General features: G+C 45.8%; 1 protein-coding gene and 1 long non-coding RNA gene across 5 annotated transcripts in view; one reads left to right on the plus strand and one right to left on the minus strand.

The window, feature by feature from the left end:
* The first annotated feature begins 508 nt into the window (after positions 1 to 508).
* On the plus strand, positions 509 to 13,247 carry LOC106722627. The gene is made up of 3 exons (XR_001358638.2): positions 509 to 588; positions 5,060 to 5,131; positions 12,256 to 13,247. It is a non-coding gene; the product is annotated as an uncharacterized LOC106722627 (long non-coding RNA).
* PARK7 (Parkinsonism associated deglycase) overlaps positions 6,318 to 19,326 on the minus strand; it is a 14,002-nt gene continuing 993 nt past the window's right edge. For 2 of the 4 annotated variants that reach the window (XM_006031368.3, XM_025213016.1), the window contains exons 2-7: positions 16,744 to 16,914; positions 16,065 to 16,166; positions 15,336 to 15,395; positions 14,159 to 14,228; positions 11,206 to 11,292; positions 6,318 to 8,466 (exon numbers count right to left, since the gene is read on the minus strand). In XM_006031368.3, the coding sequence (XP_006031430.1) occupies positions 8,306 to 8,466; positions 11,206 to 11,292; positions 14,159 to 14,228; positions 15,336 to 15,395; positions 16,065 to 16,166; positions 16,744 to 16,833 (570 nt within the window). In that variant the 5' untranslated portion in view covers positions 16,834 to 16,914 and the 3' untranslated portion in view covers positions 6,318 to 8,305. Of the gene's footprint in view, positions 8,467 to 11,205; positions 11,293 to 14,158; positions 14,229 to 15,335; positions 15,396 to 16,064; positions 16,167 to 16,743; positions 16,915 to 18,039; positions 18,229 to 19,326 lie in introns of all 4 variants that reach the window. The other 2 variants (XM_006031369.3, XM_014523523.2) reach the window with 2 other exon arrangements.

The raw sequence follows: 19,326 nt of genomic DNA on the forward strand, positions 1-19,326 counted from the left end.
CTAGATCATTCCAGCCAAGCCTTTTTTATAGCCTTGACATTTAGCTTTCCTTGGGATGAGTTTGGATGACAGGAGGTTGTGCAATGCAAAGTAGGCTCTATTTTCTACTTCAGTTATGACAGAACCTAAGTACTTGAAGTAGGTCACTTATTTAAAATTTGTCTTGTTTCCATGAGGTCCCTGACTTACTGCTGGCCTAGTTACCTGCAGATACTGTGTTTCTATACACATTTACTACTAGTCCAATTTTCTTTACTTCATCTGTTAGTTCAGTATACATAGCTTCTCTATCATTCATATGTTCACTTATGAGAGATCTATTGTCAGCATATGCAAGGACTTTAATGCTCTGTTACCGGATCTGTGGGGTACCGCCTGTTCCCCTGGTTTTCTCCTGCCACGACTTTGATCTTATTAAAGGGAGGAAAGAGATGACATATTAGCAGGTACCCGCAGAGGAATAACGCTTGACCCGTCACATGATTTTCAAGTGCTTTTATTCTTTATCTTTTACAGTGGCCCAGGCCGCAGACAGCAGCGTGTCCGATTTATGTTCCTGAGAGGGTCGCCGGCTTTGCAGTTCTAGAGGTAAGTACTAACCAGCATCCCACAGTGCTAATTACTTCACTAGCAACTCATACAGATGGTGCCTTGTCCTGCACCAATTACCGTGAAAAGACTAGTCCAAGCTATCGGTTTGCTGTGGTTAATAAAATCTTAAAGTCCCGAATTAGCCACACTGGGCGTGAGCTGCCCCCACCTGGGCCAACTCATTGCCTGCTAATTGCCTTGTTGGCGACGGAGGCTCACCGTGTCTCTTCTCCGCCTCCTGGAAGAGTGTAGGCTCGTTCCTGAGAGCTCCCCCAGTGCCCACGCCAGCACGGCGGGTCCCAGCTGTCTACCCCTTTTCCTCTGGAGCCACTGGCAGGTTCCCTTCTGGATCCCAACCAGGGACCGACTCCCACGCCTTGTCCCGTTGCTGCCTGGACCTGCAACTTTTTCCCACCTACAACTCACTGCTGGCTTCTAGAGTTCCATTGCAGGTATCAGACATCTTTATGGGCCTGGTAGCCACATGGTCCCTTCTTTGCATCTCGGCTCCGTGTTTAGGGGTAGTCTTCCCCTAGGGTCTCGGGCAATCCCTCTCTCTGTCCTCTCAGTGCCCACAGGTGTTTTTCCTGAGGCCTCGTCCTCCTTATATTCCCGGAAGCCAAGCCCCAGTGGCTCACGGGTGGCGTGGGGACTCTCCCCTCCTGGCCCCACCTGGGCATCATGACTGCCAGTTCTGGGGATTTCCCCAAGTAACAGGGCTCCAATCGGGAACCCTGTTACACACCTCCCCCTCTGGTCTCTTAGTTTACCACCCCCCCCGAGGGTGTCGGATAGTTCGGGTTGGAGGAGGGGTCACCGGGGAGTCCCAAAAGAAGGATGGAAATGAGGGAGCAAAAAAAAGAGAACAAAAAAAGAGAGGAGAGGTGGGGCAGAAGGGAGTAAAAACCTCTCCTCTGAAACCCCTGCCTGGGTTAGAAGACACTAAGGTCAGGGTTCGGTACCCGATCTTTCTGTGTGTCATCTTCACTGGGTTGTGTGTCTTTGTCAAAGTAATCTCCGGGGTGGGATATGAAATCTACATTCTTGTTCCTCCTGCCTGCTCGGTGCTCTACTGAAAAACAAAATGGCTGTAAGGCCAGAGACCATCTCATAATTCTTGCGTTATTCAACCTAGCTGTCCGCAACCATCGCAGGGGAGCGTGATCGGTGATGAGCACAAATTCCCTGCCCAACAGATAGTACTGAAAGAGCTCTATGCCCCACCGTATTACCAGCCATTCCCTTTCTATCGTGAAATAATGGGATTCTGTTGGGTTGAGCTTTCTACTGGCAAATGCCACTGGTCTTTCCACTCCCTGCTCTTTTTGGAATAGTATAGCCCCCAGGGCTACTGATGAGGCATCTGTTTGTAAAAAGGTTTTCCGGAAATTGGGTGTATATAGAACTGGGTGCTGGCACAAGTCTTCTCTTAATTGGTCGAAGGCCCTGAGAGCTCTTGAATCCCACGGGAACAGCTTGTGCTGCCCCTTAGTCAACTCTGTCAGTGGCACTGCCTTTTCTGAAAAGTTGGGGATAAAACGCCTGTAGTAGTTGGCAAACCCCAGGAAGGATCGTAGTTGCTTCAACGTTCTCGGTAAGGGGTGCTGCTTTATGGCAGCCACTTTGTCAGTCATCGACTTTATGACCCCCTGGCCTACCAAGAATCCCAGGTATTGCATCTCCCTTTTTCCTAGTGTGCATTTTTTGGGAATGGCAGTGAGCCCCGCGTGCCTGAGACTTTCCAATATCTGCCGAAGGTGTCAATGATGGGCTTCCAAGTCAGGTGAAAAAATAATAATATCACCTATGTAGGCTGATGCATAGTCCTGGTGTGGGGCAAGTGTACGTTCCGTTAACCGCTGAAAGGAGACGGCAGTCCCATGTAGCCCAAATGGCATTCTTTTAAATGGGAAGAGGCCCCACAGGGTACCAAATGCTGTTTTTTCTTTATCTTCCATGGCTATTGGGATCTGCCAGTACCCTTTGGTGAGATCCAGGGTGGATATATATTGAGCCTGTCCCACTTTCTCTAACATGTCATCAATTTGGGGCATCGGGAAGGTGTTGAACGTGGCGATTTCATTTAGTTTCTGGTAGTCAATGCAAAACTAATCGACCCATCCTGTTTTGGCACCACCACTGTGGGGCTTCTCCAAGGGCTTTTAGACTCTTCGATAATCCCGTCTGTTCATTTGCTCAATTTCCTGCCTGATGGCCAGCCACAGGTAGCAAGGTAGCCTCCTCCAGTGATCTCTAATTATGCGTCCCTGTGGTGTCACGATATGGTGGTGGACCCCCCCAGCCTCTCCTGGTACTTCTCTGAATACATCATGAAATTCAGCAATCAGTGCTCTCATTTTGGCTTGATGGCTTGGGTCTAATTTGTTGTCTATCTTTGGCGCCCCCCAAGCCTCCGTCAGGTCCCGGGCAGTTGTCCCATTTTCTTCTTCAATCCCATCTACTGGCTTCATTAGCCACCCATCCCCTTGACGCCACTTTCGCAGCAGGTTGATGTGATATATTTGCTTTCTCCGTGTCGTTCGCAAAACCTTGTAATTCACAGGCCCTGTGCGTCGGGTCATGCGAAAGGGGCCTTGCCACCAGGCCATGATCTTGTGGGTGTTGTCTGGGAGCAACACCACTACCCAGTTCCCTACCTGAAGTTCCCTTTCGATGGATCGGGCATCATACCATTGTTTCCGTCTCTCTTGGCACTGGCTAAGGTTATTTTGTGCTATTTCTTGGGTCCTTTGCAGCCACTCCCTGAACTCCCCCACCACCCATGGTTGCGACGGGTCGGTCTCAGCTTGTATCCACTCCTCACATATTAGGTCTAATAGTCCTTGAGGGCTGTGACCGTAGATTAATTCAAATGGGGCATACCCAGTCGAAGCCGGGGAGGCTTCCCTTATCATGAAGAGTAGTGGGGGTAGCATGGCATCCCATTCCCGGGGTCCCCCTGAATGCATGTCCTGATCATTCCTTTGAGGGTGCGGTTAAACCGCTCACTAGGCTGTCGGTTTGAGGATGATAGACCAAAGTGCGCAGCTGTTTAATTTTCAGCACCTGGCGGACGCCCTTTAAAATCTTTGACATTACATTTTTCCCTTGGTCCATCAAGATTTTGCAGGGTATCCCCACCCAGGCAATCCATCTCAGCAGAGCCCCCACTATGGCCGGAGCTGTCACTCAATGTGACAGTACCTCAATGGTACTGTTTTAGGAAATCAGGTGGCATAATCAATGATTACAAGAATGAATTGATACCCTGTCCTGCTATGTAGGAAGGGCCCGGCTATGTCCAGTGCAATTCGATCAAATGGCCACCCAATCAGGGGCAGTGGTATCAGGGGAAACCTTGCCAGCCTTACTCCCCTGGTTTTTTGACATTCTGGACATTCCGCGCAGAACTTCTCTGCCATCTTACCCATGCTGGGCCAGAAGACCCTGCGCTTTAGCCTGGCCTCCATCTGATCTCTTCCTAGGTGCCCCCCCATGGGCAGAGCGTGGGCCACCCGCAGCAAGCCCTCCCAATATTTCCGGAGCACCAGGATCTGGGCTCTCTCTTCTCCCTCCTCTTGATCCTCTACCTGGTAAAGAAGGCCTTTCCTTACCTCGTATCGCAGGTTTTGGAGGGGTCTCTGCGGATCTCTGGTTTCTTCCTTGATTCTGGCGGGCTGGGATTCCCATATATTCCTGAATATGGGTTCCTGATGTTATTCCCAATGAAAGTCCCCTTTTCCTATAACTTGGTCCACATCCAGGTCTTCCTTCCTGGGATGGCCTAGGGCAGAACCAGGACATGCAGCCCTTCTCTCTGCAGCAGTAGCAGGCTAGCTTCCGGTGGCTCCCTGCACATCCCTCCCTCCGTGTGCCTAGTCCTGTGCCTCTGTCCTGCTGAGGGTTCAGTTAAGCGGCTTGTACCGGCCCAAGAAGGAGAGGCCCCAATCTGGCTGCCCAACTAACCAGGTCTCATTTAGCGGCCGTTGCCACACTCTCAAACGACTCCAGAGAGGCTTCTACATCATCCTCAGCTGACATTCAAGGCAGGCCCAAGCCCCCACCTTCTCGTACCATTAGCATCTATTGTGCCCTGATCTTTTCGCACAGGTCTTGTTGGCGTGCAAACAGCCGGATTCTTGCCTTGGCCTCTTGGGTCCACATCCTTACCATCTCCTCAAGTTGGGTGTGCTGGTCTTGGAGGAGTCTTAATGTCAGGTTGTGAGCTTACTGCCAATCAGTGGGAGCCTGGGTGTCCATTGCTTCCATCATGGAGCCCACAGTTCCCAGACAATGCACCATTTTGTTACTGGGTCTAGGGGATATCGCCTGTTCCCCTGGTTCTCATCTGCCATGACTTTGATCTTATTAAAGGGAGGAAAGAGATGACATATTAGCAGGTACTCGCGGAGGAATAATGCTTGACCCGTCACATGATTTTCAAGTGCTTTTCGTCTTTATCTTTTAGAGGCCCGGACCGCAGGCAGCAGCATGTCCAATTTATGTTCCTGAGAGGGTCACCGGCTTTGCAGTTCTAGAGGTAAGTACCAACCAGCATCCCACAGTACTAATTGCTTCACTAGCAACTCACACAAATGGTGCCTTGTCCTGCACCAATTACCGTGAAAAGAGTAGTCCCGGCTATCGGTTTGCTGTGGTTAATAAAATCTTAAAGCCCCAAATTAGCCACCCTGGGTGTGCGCCGCCCCTGCCTGGGCCGACTCATTGCCTGCTAATTGCCTTGTTGGCGGCAGAGGCTTGCCACGTCTCTTCTCCACCTCCTGGCAGTTTGCGTAGGCTTGTCCCTGAGAGCTCCCCCGCTGCCCACACCAGCACAGCGGGTCCCAGCTGTCTACCCCTTTCCTCTGGAGCCACTGCCAGGTTCCCTTCCGGATCCCCACCGGGGACCGACTCCCTATTGTGGGACACCTCGTCCCATTGCTGCCTGGACCTGCAACTTCTTCCCACCTACAACTCACCACTGGCGTCTGGAGTCCCGTTGCAGGTATCAAACATCTTCATGGGCCTGATAGCCGCACGGTCCCTTCTTTGTGTCTCAGCTCTGTGTTTAGGGGTAGTCTTCCCCTAGGGTCTTGGGCAATCCCTCTCTCAGTGCCCGCAGGCATTTTTCCTGGGGCCTCATCCTCCTTATATTCCCGGAAGCCAAGCCCCATTGGCTCTCCGGTGGCATGGGGAATCTCCCCCCCTGCCCCCACCTGGGCATCATGACTGCCAGCTGTGGGGATTTCCCCAAGTAACAGGGCTCCAGTCGGGAACCCTGTTACACTCTCCATTCAGGTGAACTCCTCTCCTTAAATTGTGCTCCTTGTTACTTTTTTCCAGTGCCAGGTTAAATTGGATCACAGACAAACCATCCTCTCTGTTTCAATCCAATTCCAAGTGGGAAGGGTTCTGATTTGCTTTCACAGGTTCTAATTCTGTTTCTTGATTCATGCATGAAAACTTTAATGAGATCAACTAGTTTGTTGAGACATCCTAATTCAGCTAATGTAGCCCACAGACTCTCTCTGTGTAGACTATCATAGGCCTTCTGGATGTCAATGAACAGAAAGTGTACATACACTTTGATTATAGTCTCTTTTTCAACTATTTGTCTTAGTGACACAATTTGGTAAGATCTATACATGTAAAATAAAAAACAAGTAGAATTCTTGTTTCTTTGCAGATACCTTGTATTCTATTGAAATGAAGCGCCACAACATAAATAATCTGAAATATTTTATTTTCCTCTTAAGGAAATAGCAGTTCTGTAGTAGGTTAGAAAGCATTTGCACTTAACAGCATGCAGTTCTCTTCTATGCCCTGTGAACTGAGTGCAGGTGAGGGCCTGGAGGATGCTCTCCAATTTGGTTTTGAATGTCAAACTCTTCTTTCTGGTCTGGCTTACATTCACATGGCAACATGCGTCAAACCTACAGGTTTAATGGGCAAATGTGTTGAGTTTTACAGTCACTGGAAAGATTTTAGTTTTTGCCTGGCAACTGATGTGGTATAATCATGGGCAGGGGAAAGGTACTGGAGTGCTGCCACATGAGTAGCAGGCATAGCATACAACTGAAGTACTATGCTATCCCTTGGAGTAGACTTTTAATATGGAGAGAAGCACCATAATTCTTAATGCTAGAGCATTTGTGTGAGTTTGTGGCCTGAGCAGTAATCCCTTCCTGAAGCATCAGGAAGGAGTGAATATGCTTGCCTTCATTGTGAATGATAGTAAGGGAAGTCCTTGGACTTGAATGCCACATCTGTGCTGTTACAACTGTATCACCCACAAATCCCAATGACAGCGCAGTTCAAAGGTTTCAGGAAAGAACACAGCTCCTAATCTAAAACCTTAAGCCAAGGGCTAAATATATAGAGCAATGTCAAACTCTTAACCCTGCAGACCAGGTACATAGTGTGGGACTGGTCCATGGGACAAATAAATGGCACCCAGCTGATCCCACAGGCCAGATTAGGCCCACAGCCCCTCCCAACCCATGCTGGATCCAGCACGTGCAGCAGCCACTCTAACCGGCATCCCAGACTCTTCACTGCCACCATAGGAACAAGCCACAGTGCCAGGCTTCCTACATTCTTGTTGGGGCCCCAGTGCTGTTATTCTTCCCAGGTACTTGGCAGCCAAACCAACAAGAGTCACAACACTGAAGCCACAGCAGCACTGCAGCTTCTTCCCACAGCTGTAACCAAGCACCTGGGTGACAGCTGCAGTGCTGGAACCCCAGAAGCACCATGGTTTCTTCTTACAACAGCAGCCAAGCTTCTGGGTGAAAGCTACAGCACTGGAGCCCCAGCAGCACCTCAGGAAGAAGCCCAATACCACAAGAGTTTGGCTGCTGCCACAGGAACAAGCCCCAGTGCTAGGCTTTATCCCATGATGTTGCTGAGGTTCCAGCTCCACAGTTCTCACTCAGGCACTTGGCTGCCACTGCAGGAACACACCATGGTGCTGGCTGGGCTCCAGCACCGCAGTTTTTACCTACACACTTGGCTGCTGCCATGGGAAGCAGAGTTAGGGCAACTCTGCAGGCTGGGTGATCTGGCTCTCCAGGCCAGATGTGGCCTACAGGCCATATATTTGACACCCCTGAAAATCCCTGTTTGTTTTGAATACATCTTCTTATTTACTGAATATCATTTTTAAAGTGTCATAGCCTTAGTTCTATTGGACTATTTCATTGTCCAAACAGGGCTATAATTTTTCCATTTGCATTTATCAAGATGTGGACAAATTCTTGTGACAAGTATTTGCTATGAAGTTAGGTTCTGGAACTGAATCTAAGTGGTAAAAGAAATTATTGCAATGTTCACAGTCAAAACAATGAAGAAACATGTATATGCAAGTAGCAATTCATTCTTGAACAGGGTTACTACATTTTTATTTAAACAAGCAAGCTTCAAATCACATGAATAAACTCTATTAGTTTTTTTCCCTATTCACAGCTGTTTACCTCTTTCTCATGGCGTCATGAGTTAGCAGACACATCTGTATCTGTTTCCCTATGAACAAAACCCATTGGTTTATGAATTATTCTAGTTCACATCAGTATTGTATGAAAGGCATTTGCCTCACAATGAGATTGTATACAAGATACACCTTGCTTTCTTGTTGTTTCCAGGAAGGGAGATAAGTACCTGAGGACTTTCTATCTCATGATGTTTTCTTCTCCTGTTCACCAATTATACCTGTGTATTAATCTTTCAGTATAAGTGGAGACTTCACTTGGTCAGACACCTCCTTCCCCATTAGCGTTTCAATAATAGCCAAGCCAAACTCGAAACTGGTGCCTGGACCACGACTGGTAAGAATGTTCCCATCCTTCTCAACCCGGTTTTCAGAGTACTTGTAGTGTTCTGGAGAGGAAGACAAGGCAGGATACATTGTAAGGCTCACACAGAACTAATGCAGCTATTTGGCAACATTTTACAAACATACCATAAGGGTGCTGTCAACCCAAACATTTTAAAAGTCACAAGTCATGGCCCTGAAAGTCATGAGACTTTCTAAAAAGGGCTGGTAATGCATCCTGGGGTTTCTTAAATGTCTGTTTCTTGAATTTTTGAAGTGCACGTGGTTGTTTTCACCTTTTTTTCCCCCCTCTCGTAAGTGTGAGAAATGTGGGTCTGGTTTTGTTTTAATGAAGACCAAAAGTCTCTTTTAATCTACAGCAGCCCACAGTAGTTCGTGCTTTAAAAGGGAAACCCATAAAACACCACAATAAAAAAGTCTGGACAGCTGGCAAAACAGCACTGCAACTAATAGTTCATTGACTTCAGGTGGTTCAAGCGTATCTCCCTCTAGTGAGGACTCTGCAGTATTCCACCACATCACTCAAAATTGCTGAAGATCAGCCACATCATACGCTAAACATGTCTCAGTAATTTCTACTGCTGGCTGAGCAATGTCCTTGAAAAGTGGAAAGCTCACAAGAAGTTTGTCATTTCCTGCCCCCCACCCCTGCTTTGTGTTGCTGAGCAGCCCTGATATGTCGGTGCCCTGCCTATGCTATTGCCCCTCACTCCCAAGCCACAACCCCCCAGCCCTGCTGATGCCCCTCACTCCCCACCCACAGCCCCCTGGCCCTATGCTGGTGCCCCTCACTCCCTACTCACAGCCCCCTGCCCTGCCGAAGGGGGGCCCCAGCTGCCACCTGTGGGAGACAGCAGCAGTGGCTGCTGTGGCCAGAGCAGAGCATGGAGCCTGGCTCCCCCTCCCCCATGGGCAGCAAGACTGGAGCAGAGCCCATGTGGGGGGCAGGTACAGGCTGCCCACTGCGGGATTGGGCTCCCTGTCCCACTGCCCTCCCCACTCAGGGCCTCCACAGCCTGGCAGGCAGGACCCGGCACAGCAGGGCAGAGCAGGGCCAGGCCAGGCAGGAGGTGACCCCTGCCCACCTGGCAGCAGCTGTTGGCTACAAATGACCAACTCACAGGATCATCATGAATTCTAGTTTATTAGACACCGTGTCACCCTATAGAACCCACATCCACAGAGGAGTGGGATTTGGTTAGAGAATTACTGCAAGAAGTTGGGCAGCTGAGGGCTCGGGAACCAACAGGCTTAGGGTCAGGAACATATAGAACTCACCCAAGGGGGCAGACATATCCCAGGGAAGAGATTTGGTTATAGAACTCCTGCAGGGCAGGGGCAGAGTCAGTTGGGCAGCTGAGGGCTCGGAAACCGACAGGCTCAGAGCGTGTTTAGGAAAATGTCCTTATTCAGGAAGAAGTCCCCCAAGCTTGGAGCAGGGGACCATGAAGTTAAGAGGGTACAGAGGGAGGAAACTTCCCCCCTCCATAAGATCTTGAGGGGTGGTCCTAGCCCAGGGAGGGAGGATTTGTGCCCCCCAGGCTTTTCCATAGGGGACATCAAGGTTCAATTTGAAAAGTTTTGCCTTTGTGAAAAACCCTTGGCTCAAAGGCAACACAGTGCTCTGGTTTAGCTACTGTGGCATGCTGTAAGAATAGCAACAGAGGAAAAAGCTCAGAGAGCCTCAGAAATTGAGGAAAAGGAAGAGCAGATCCAAATTCTAAAGGACAAATGTGCTCAGTTAGAAACAAGCAATCAAACCCTAAAAGAACCGTCTCAGAATTTGGAAAATGAAAAAGAAAAAAAACTGAGGAAAGTAAATAAACATAACGCCCAACAACAGGAATCCTTGGGCCAGGAAAAGGCTAGCTGAGAAACCTTACAAAAATTGGTAAAGACCATGGCTAAACATCAAGCCGAAAGAGGAGCCAAAGTAAACCATGGCCCCTGTCTGAGCACCATTAATTGCTTAAAGCAAGAACTCCAGGAGCACAGCATGCAAGTAGCAGCTGGCATCCGGGGACGTCAAGCCTGGGACTCAGACATTCCCTTCAACCTGGGAGAGATTTGGGGTGGGGAGATATAGGGAGACCCAGAGGACACGATGGATCTTTCCCCTGAAGACCCTAAGTCCAAGAAGGAGAGCATGCTGGTGCCTGAGGTGAGTACAAACCTCAGTCACCCAGGAAAGCCACATACGTGACAATTCCCCTTAGTGGAGCTAATCTAACTGCTCTGGGCAAGACTTTGGGACCTGCTAATGTCAGAAACCTGGGGCAGTGGCTGCAGAAATCTTTAGATGTAGCGGAGTGTGAAACCCTGAGTGTCTGGGAATGGTACCGCTTAATGACATCATGATTTGATTACTGGGTTCCTTTAGGCAAAACTTATAAGGCTAAGAAGGAGCTGGCTGCAAACAGGGAGAGGGAAGTGCTCTTAGAAGAGATTTAATCTTTCTTGACATTGTTTTAATATGGACAGACAGTGGTCTCTGGATATGACTCTTCCCCTTTGTTACAGTTAGTTCAATACTAGGCTTGAACCCACCAGTTCTGACATCTGCTGGCAGAAGTCACTGAAGGCTTTAAGACATTTCCTCAGCACATCCAATTCAATTTTGCATTCTATGCAAGAATATATTAAGTAGTTTTGAAGCAGCAAGGTAACCGCACAGGAGTTTCTCTGTTTTCTTAAAGAAACACACAACTAAGTCACACTGTACCCCACAGAATTTCTGGCCCTGGGATCTGGAGAAGAGATTCTCATCCTTGTATTATACTTACCCCCATTCATCATTTTATCTTTAGCCAAAGGATGTGTAGTAACTTTGCTCCCAAACCCTATTCCATGTGCCAGAAGGGCAGTTGGACCTGCAAGAATTACATTAGTCATAAAATTCAGTTCCACTGCAGCCAAATACTTTAAAAAGCAAACAAACAAACAAACAAAAACCCCAAACATGCAAGCACTGGGCCATTATTGGGTTCAGAAAAGATCCAACATAGACATGGATCCCAGGATTCCACTTCTAAATGAATTCTGCCATTATGAAGTAGGTAAACTAGACAGTAAACAAAGGGCCCCAAAGAGAGATACAGATATGTAGTATCCCATATTTCATTGAATCAAGGCCCTACATGGGAAACTTCCATTAAAGAAGAGAAAATTTAATAAGCATCTTTCAGCTCTGGATTTCTTTGAATAAGAGTCTATGATTTGCAGATTAAGAGATCATAGTATTCAACTGTGAAGTTACTCCTATGGTCAGACTGTTGTCTTAAAATTGGGAAAGGAGAGAGGCAGAAAATTAAGCTGATCACAGTCTTGGTGAACATTTCTTGCCTTGGTAACCCTAGATCTGCTACCAGTATATAATTTAAAATGTTCTTAGGCAAAACCTTGTATGTTTGAGCCACTTAAGTGTAGAGTACCCAAGGAGGGCCAATCATTTGGATACTAATGTATGGTCTCTTAGCCAAATGATGAGCCAGCAACTGGAAGTTTTTATTTGTAGTAAGTCTTTTTGTGGAGAAAGATGGCATTTCCCATTTGAACTGAATTGAGGAAGAAGCAGTCTAAGAAGTGTGATAACAAGTAATGCAGAAAAACCCTTGTGGGAATTCCAGAAATTTCTGAAGATAAGATTTGCTGAGGTTCCCAATGTCTATTTATTGTTTGTTAGACTCATTTATGGGTCACTTCTAAGAGAAATAACTTCTGTTTTGCTACTGCTAGTTGTAACTATTTGCATAACAAATCGCTAAGTGGCTCTTTGTAAGCAAAGTTCACTGCTTTATATGGGCTATTCAGACCTTATATTATTTGTTTTGCAGCACAAACAGGAAGAGAAACAGGAATTCACATCTTCCTCACTACAACAACACAAAAAGTCCTCAACGTGATTGGACTAAGTCATCTGACAGATGTTGCGATAGCCAGGGAAATAAAATTCTGCCTTTCTACAATATTCCAAGTGAAACAAAAGGTGTTAGAAGTAGAAATGAAAGGCACAGTGCAAGTATACTCTACTGGGTATATTTACTCTAAGGACATTCTAATATATAGACTTCCAAGAAGAGGAGGGCTGAATAGATTTCCCAGTAGCTACGTAGAACAACTGATCACATCTTTTTTATGACACCTGGTCACTCCTCTGCATCCAGTCTTAGTTGTAGGGGAAACAAACCCCATTCCTTCAGCCTTTCCCCACTAGGTCATTTTTTAAACCTCCTATTGTTGTTGTTCTCCTGTAGACTCTCTCCTGTTTGACTACATCCATCTTGCAGTGTGGGGCCAAAACTGAACAGCACTTCCTAGGCCTCCCCAGTGTCAAAGTAACTACTTCCTGTATTATCCATGACATTCCTGTTAATGCATTCTGGAATCAGATTTGCATTTTGGCAACAGCATTACATGGCTGATTCCTATGTAAATTGTGACCCACTACCCTAGTCTTTATTTGATTTCTTCCTCCTCAGCGTAGTACTTAAAATTCATCCTGTTGATTTCAGGCCATTCTGAATTCTTATCTGGCCTTCCAAAGTGCTGCTGTCCCTTCCTAGTTTGGTGTTGTCTATACAGGCAGTCCTAGACTTACAACGTTTCGCACTTGCAAACTGACATCATTTCAACTTTATGATGTCAGTTTCAACTTTACAATGCTTGATCCAATGCAATGCCACGTTGGCAAACAGGTTTGCTGTGTTGCTCATCTCTCTGGAGAACATCTGTCCAAACTTCCTCGGACACTTTCTTTAAGAAAGCAGACAAAAACTCCAGAAAAGCCTGCAGCCAAGACTCCTGAGAAGACTCCAGCCATGAACCCTTCAAAAAGTCCAACCAAGAGCCTTTTTAAAAGTCCAGCAAAGTCACCTTAAAGAAGTCCTTCCAAATCAATACGATTGCTATTTACAACATAAATACGTTAATGTAGCTATATTACTCATCTACAGTTGATGGAGTACAAAATTCTGGGGTATTTTTGGTGAAAATAGGGTATTGGGCCCTGGTTCAGGAACCAATCCCCCATTTATAACATTGTTTCCTATGAGAAAAAAAATTGGTTCCGAGTTACAGTGTTTCGACTTAAGATACAGTTTTCAGGAACCAATTGCACCATAAATCTGAGGACTGCCTATACTGTTTATTGGCAAAATGTCCGTTTCATTATTTGAGCATTAATACAAATATGAACTGGAACCAGATCTTGGACAAACTGCACTTGAAATGACCTCCCATTTTGATAGAGATCTAGTGATAACTAGTCTGAATTAACTTTAATTAATTTGTACCCAGATTATGGTGATTTTTTGTCTAGATTTTTTTCTTTTGCTTGCTTATGAGAATGTCCTGTGACAATTTAACCTTCCTTCTGAAGCTAAAGGGCAAGAGGCCTATGTTTATATTATACCCAAGAAAGCTATCGTGACTATGTCCTGCCAGCAGAATGTGTCCTGGCAGAGATAATGCTATGATAAGCAAATACTTTATAGAACCTCCTAGCATATTACATTTACACCCTGTATTTTAGAGCAGCTTAAATTTTGAAGAGACCAGCACAGATGTAAAAAAAACTGACACCTTGCAAGATTAGTGTCACAGTGGTTTACAGAGCTGCTTGTTTCTGCTAGATCAGTGGGCATTTGAATTTATTTTATTACTAAGTAGTTGAGTGACAGAGATTTGTAAGAGGCACCTGTCCAGACAACACTAATACAATGCAAGATATTTCGTCACCTGCACAAATGGCAGCAATCAAGCCTTTCCTCATCTCCTGGTCCTTCAGGATGTCTTTAACAGCAGAAGACTGCATAAAAGAAACCATATCACTTTACATAATGATTTATTTTAACATGACAAGTCAAGATACATTTTCTACTGTAAAAATATAAATCAAGAAATGAGAAATAAAACAGGAACTTCAGTCCTTCTGTTTTATAACATAGAACAAACAGATTTTAAAAGAAATTGTAAATGTAGAACCTTCAAAAACAACAAGAGGTAATAATTAGAAGGAATATTTATTTACCTCCTATTTGATGGCTGAAACCAATATCTAAACCTATAGAGGCCACGGTAAGATTAAAAAAGCCAAACAGGAGACAAGTTTCTTAGACTTTACCCCCAACGAATCTAGTATTAGGCACTGTCAGAGAAAGCATAGCAAATTGAATGGACGTCCGGTTTAATTCAAGTGCTTATGGCTTCAATCTACTTTACACTTGGTTGCATTAAATCTTTGTTTACCAATTATTGCATCTCCACACCTTAAGAATCGAAAGCACCTCCTTATTTTCAGAGTAATTAGGGCCAGGCTGCTTAACAGTTGATTAGCTTACACAGGTCCAGAAAATTGGCAGAGGACAAGTGGTCATCAATGCAGCCACCCTCCCTCCTACCAAATTCCCAAACCCAAAAGGTGCCCCCCACCCTTGGACTGGTCCACACCCCCTCCCTCCCACTTCTGAATTAGGGGCTCAGCCACACTGCCTTTCCCCCCTGCAGGGCCTGTTTGGGGCCCAGCCATGCCTCCTTTCCTCCTCCACAGTGCCAGGTTGGAGCTGAACTGTGCTCACTTCCCCTGCAGGGCCAGGTTGGGGCTGGGCCATGTCCCATTCCTCCCCCTACCCCCATGGGACCAGGTCTGGCTCCTTTCCCTTGCAGGGCCAGGTTACAGCTGGCCTGCCCCCGACCCTTCTGCCTAGTCAGATGGGGTCTGCTACTCCTGCCCCAGGAGCCGGATTGGGACCACCAGCTGGATCCAGCCCACCTGCCAAAAAATGTTGGTCACCACTGCTCTAAAATATTTAACTAAATTTGCAGAAGTAGAAGATAAAAAGAAGCATCACTGAAAGAATTAAGAGCATTCCATCAGATGGGTAGGCCTTGGTATTGCTGAAGAGAAGTCTTTTACCTCTGACAAGTTCTGAGCTCCTAGATTACCTCCTGGTAGGACCACCACATCATAAGGCCCCTAAAGAAACACCATTCTGTTAGTGTGTTATCAAGATTGTTCATGGAGAAGACCTATCTTCATAGTGGTGAGAATATACTGTAATAAGTAACAGATAAATCCTAATCTCTGGGGAACTTCCAAAATATTTACTTAATGGAGCACCTTATTGTCTCCTTTCCCACCAGAGTGTTACAGACACTTATTCCAAAGCAACCTCTGCCAACAAGAAGTCTGAGTGTGGGTGAGCTCAGTACCCTAGAGTGTGAATGTCAGTGCTTCACTGTGATCACAAGAGCTGTGCTGCAAAAGCTCCCGACACAGCCCTGTTACTGCGCTTCCTTCCTAAGCAAGGCCTCTCTGTTTATACAAGTCATCCTATTTTTTCAGTCTGGGTAACACCTTAAAATAAAGTCTGAGTTGATTTTGTAAAATATTTAAAGTGTCTGGATGGAGTGTGACAAGTTGTGCAAAACTTTAGTATTTTCTTGAATAAAAAAAAAAAAAAAAAAAAATGCTAGCCAGACAGATTTCTATGCAAATTGCAGAATGTATCTTTGAGCATGTGATGCTGCTGCTGCAAGGAGTGAGTTAACAGAACATTAATGAAGGAAAATAAATATAATTCTAAGTTTGTTGTGAACCACAAAAGGCCAGTGTTAAGCAACATGCCAAATCAACCAGACAAACCTCTTTTCTGGCGTCTTCCAAACTGGTGTCAGGACAAACAAAGACATCTCGGCTGCACTGCACTGGCTCTTTTCCTGTTAGGCCTGCAACTGTGACCTTGATCTATCAGAAGTACAGACAACATTAGGACTCAGGAAAATTGCCTGCTTTGGAAAGTTGCAGGGGTCAGTTACATAGTATTCACAAGTATCTTTTAGTTAAGAGGTCATTTAAACCAAGTGAAAGTGGAGCTGTGAAGACAAACTCACTCCAAAAGTCTCCCTCCTATAAAAGCAACATTCAGGAAGAAACATCTGCGGTGATACTGAGTTTCGTAGTCTGGAAGGTCCAACAGATATATTCAATAACTCACCATTTGCACAACCCTAGTCAGGGACCATTTCAACCCAGAGCCTTTTACATTCCAGAAGAATCAGACTAAGTAAATCTGTTAAAGGCTTCATCATCCACTGGTAGGCTTTGCTCATGATCTTCTGGATGTTTGCCCTAACTGTATATAGAGCATTACTCAGTTCCTTCTTTTTCACTCTCTGATACTGGTCAAAGTACCCTAGACATGCATGGTACCTCACAGGTAAAGAAAATAAGGAACAGTGCACGGGCTGCTTGAAGACTGATTCAAGAGAACAGCTTTGATTTCAGAGGGACCTCAAGGGATTCTAGTGGTTGGCATACTCACTCCAGCCCTTCTCATAAGATCAGTGGGGATAACAGTTTCCATCTCCTCTGCTCCTTTAGCCAGAATTACTAAGGCTCTTTTTGCAGACATGTTTTGTTCGCACTAAGATGCTCTACTTTCCACAATGTCCCAGTGCTGCACTGAAGCCTCCAGCATACAAGGACCAATACTCTGCTTAGGCAAGACAAAGGAGAGACCATTAGAAATTGAACTGCCCAGATAGATTTATCCTAAACTCAAACATCACCATACAACATGCACAAGTTCCTCTGCCCATGCTGTACCACACGAAGTGTAAAGGGAGGCTCTGGACTACTGTGCTGGAAACAAAATGAGGGACCTTCCTAACAGAGTACTTGGGTTCAAAGTTCTCTCTTAGCCAAATCATCCTTACAGTTTATTCGAATGAGACAGCACAACCAAAGTGCATCACAGGGTAATAAAGTATGGCATCTCTGTCTCATTTTTCAGATAACCCCCATATCAGCACAGTTTAGAAGCTTTAGTGAAGATTCAGAACAGTGTTTAATTAGGCAACTATAATCTGATTTTATAAAGGAAAGTTGAGACACCAAGGAGTTAAATAGCTTGCATGGCAGGACACCAGTGCAGAGCTGGGAAGAGAATCTTGGACTAATCACAATTTTACATGACAGTCATTTACCAGCATTAATGTTTCAAATAAACATTAGGTTGGTTATCAGACTGCACACCCACAGAGAGAGACTGATGATGACTCCCACCTGAGGTTAGTTACACTGTTAAGTGGGTTTAATTGGGTGTTCAGCTCATATTTGAAGCTTCATTTCCGGACAGTAGTCTGCAGGAGTTTCCTGTGAGTTGTCATGACCAATAGTGTCACCAAATGTTTGATTAATAGATTTTCTGGTATTTCCCAATCTAATGGGGGAGGGGAAGGTGCATATCTTCCCTAAAGTGACTGAACAGAACAAACTGGGGGTAAGATTTTTCACAAAAACCAGGCTCCTAAGTGGATAGCTAGATTCTGGAGAGCAGTTGGTCTTGCACCTACCTTACACCTCACATGCATGTAGTAAAAGTATTTAGTAACGTTTTGTGTGTGTGTGTGATTATCAAGTTTCTGATAATCACACACACACAAATCACAAGGTGGCAACAATGATGACCAATGCGCATGGACTCATTTCATAACTTGCACAACCTCTTAGCAGGAGGTTGGGTTTTTTTCCAGTAGAGGGAATTTCCATCCCAACATGCATATAATTTGAGGGGGCAGGGGGGGGTCTTTATCAAATGTGACATAAAATTAGTCACCTTGCTGCAGGAATTCAGGGGAATGGGATTCCTTCAACTTGATTTTGATATACTCTTCTTTGCTCTCTTTCTGCTCTGCATTGGCAAAAATCAGTAGGAAGCAAGCTATTTTTTTTCCTGTGTGTTCATTCCCAGCCAGAAGAACTGCCTCTTCTACTCTGCCTTGGACTGAAATTACTGTGCAATAAACTGTTAATTTTAAAGATACACCTTACATCAGTCGAATCATGGAAAAGGAGAGCTAGAAGAGACCTCATGAGGGCTCAAGGCAGGATCATCCCTGATTAAACCATCCCAGGCAAACATCTGTCCAACCTGCTCCTGAAAATTTCCAGAGATGAAGATTCCCAAACTTTCCCAGGTAGCCTTTTCCAATGTTTGGCAACCCTAGTAGTCAGAAAGTTTTTCCTAATCACCAACCTAAATTTCTTCTACTGTAGTTTATCAATGTTGTCCCCCCTAATCCTGTCCCTTCAGGAATATGACTGGTATCAAATCCTCCCCCCCCCCCCCCCTCCAGACTACATAACTCTAGCTCTTTCAGCCTTTCACCATAAGTCATGCTTTCCAGGCCTCTAATCATTTCTGCTGCCCTGTGCTGGACTTTCCAATCAGTCCACATCCTTCGTGAAGTGTGGGGCCCAAAACTGGACACTACTCCCAGTGAGGACTCATTAGTGCTGAATAGAGCAAAAGAATCACTTCTCTTGACTTTCAAGTGATGCTTCTGTTGATAACAGACCCCTATGCTGTTGGCTTTTTTTTTTTTTTTTGCAGCAAAAAAAAGAGCATGCTCTACTATACTATACTAAGTCTACCGCATGCTCTACTATAACCCCCAACTCCTTCTCTGAAGCACTGCAGCCCAGCCAGCCATTCCCCAGCATATATTTCTGCATGCAGTTATTCCATCCCAGGTGCAGGACTTCACACTTTTTGTCAATTCTCATATAGCTGATTGCAGGACATTTCTCTAGTCTGTCCTGGTCACCCTGGATCCTAGTCCTGCTCTGAAGAGCACCCATAGCTCCACCCAGCTTGACGTCACCTTCGTGCATGGATCCCATCCTCCAAACCATTAGTGAGAATATCAAACAATCTGGGACTCAGGGCAGACCCCCGGGTGCCTCCTCTGGACAGAGGCCGACAGCCTTTCCTGTCAAAGGTTTCACCAAGGCTCCCAGACCCCTAGCATTTTTTTAAAGCAGCCTCTGAGCAGCAGGGCCGTGACCCTCCGGGCAGCGTCGGACACCTAATACGGCCAGAGCCTGAGGGAGCTGTAGCGAC

Source organism: Alligator sinensis, unplaced genomic scaffold, assembly GCF_000455745.1.
Source record: "Alligator sinensis unplaced genomic scaffold, ASM45574v1 scaffold433_1, whole genome shotgun sequence".
Taxonomy (NCBI): domain Eukaryota; kingdom Metazoa; phylum Chordata; order Crocodylia; family Alligatoridae; genus Alligator; species Alligator sinensis.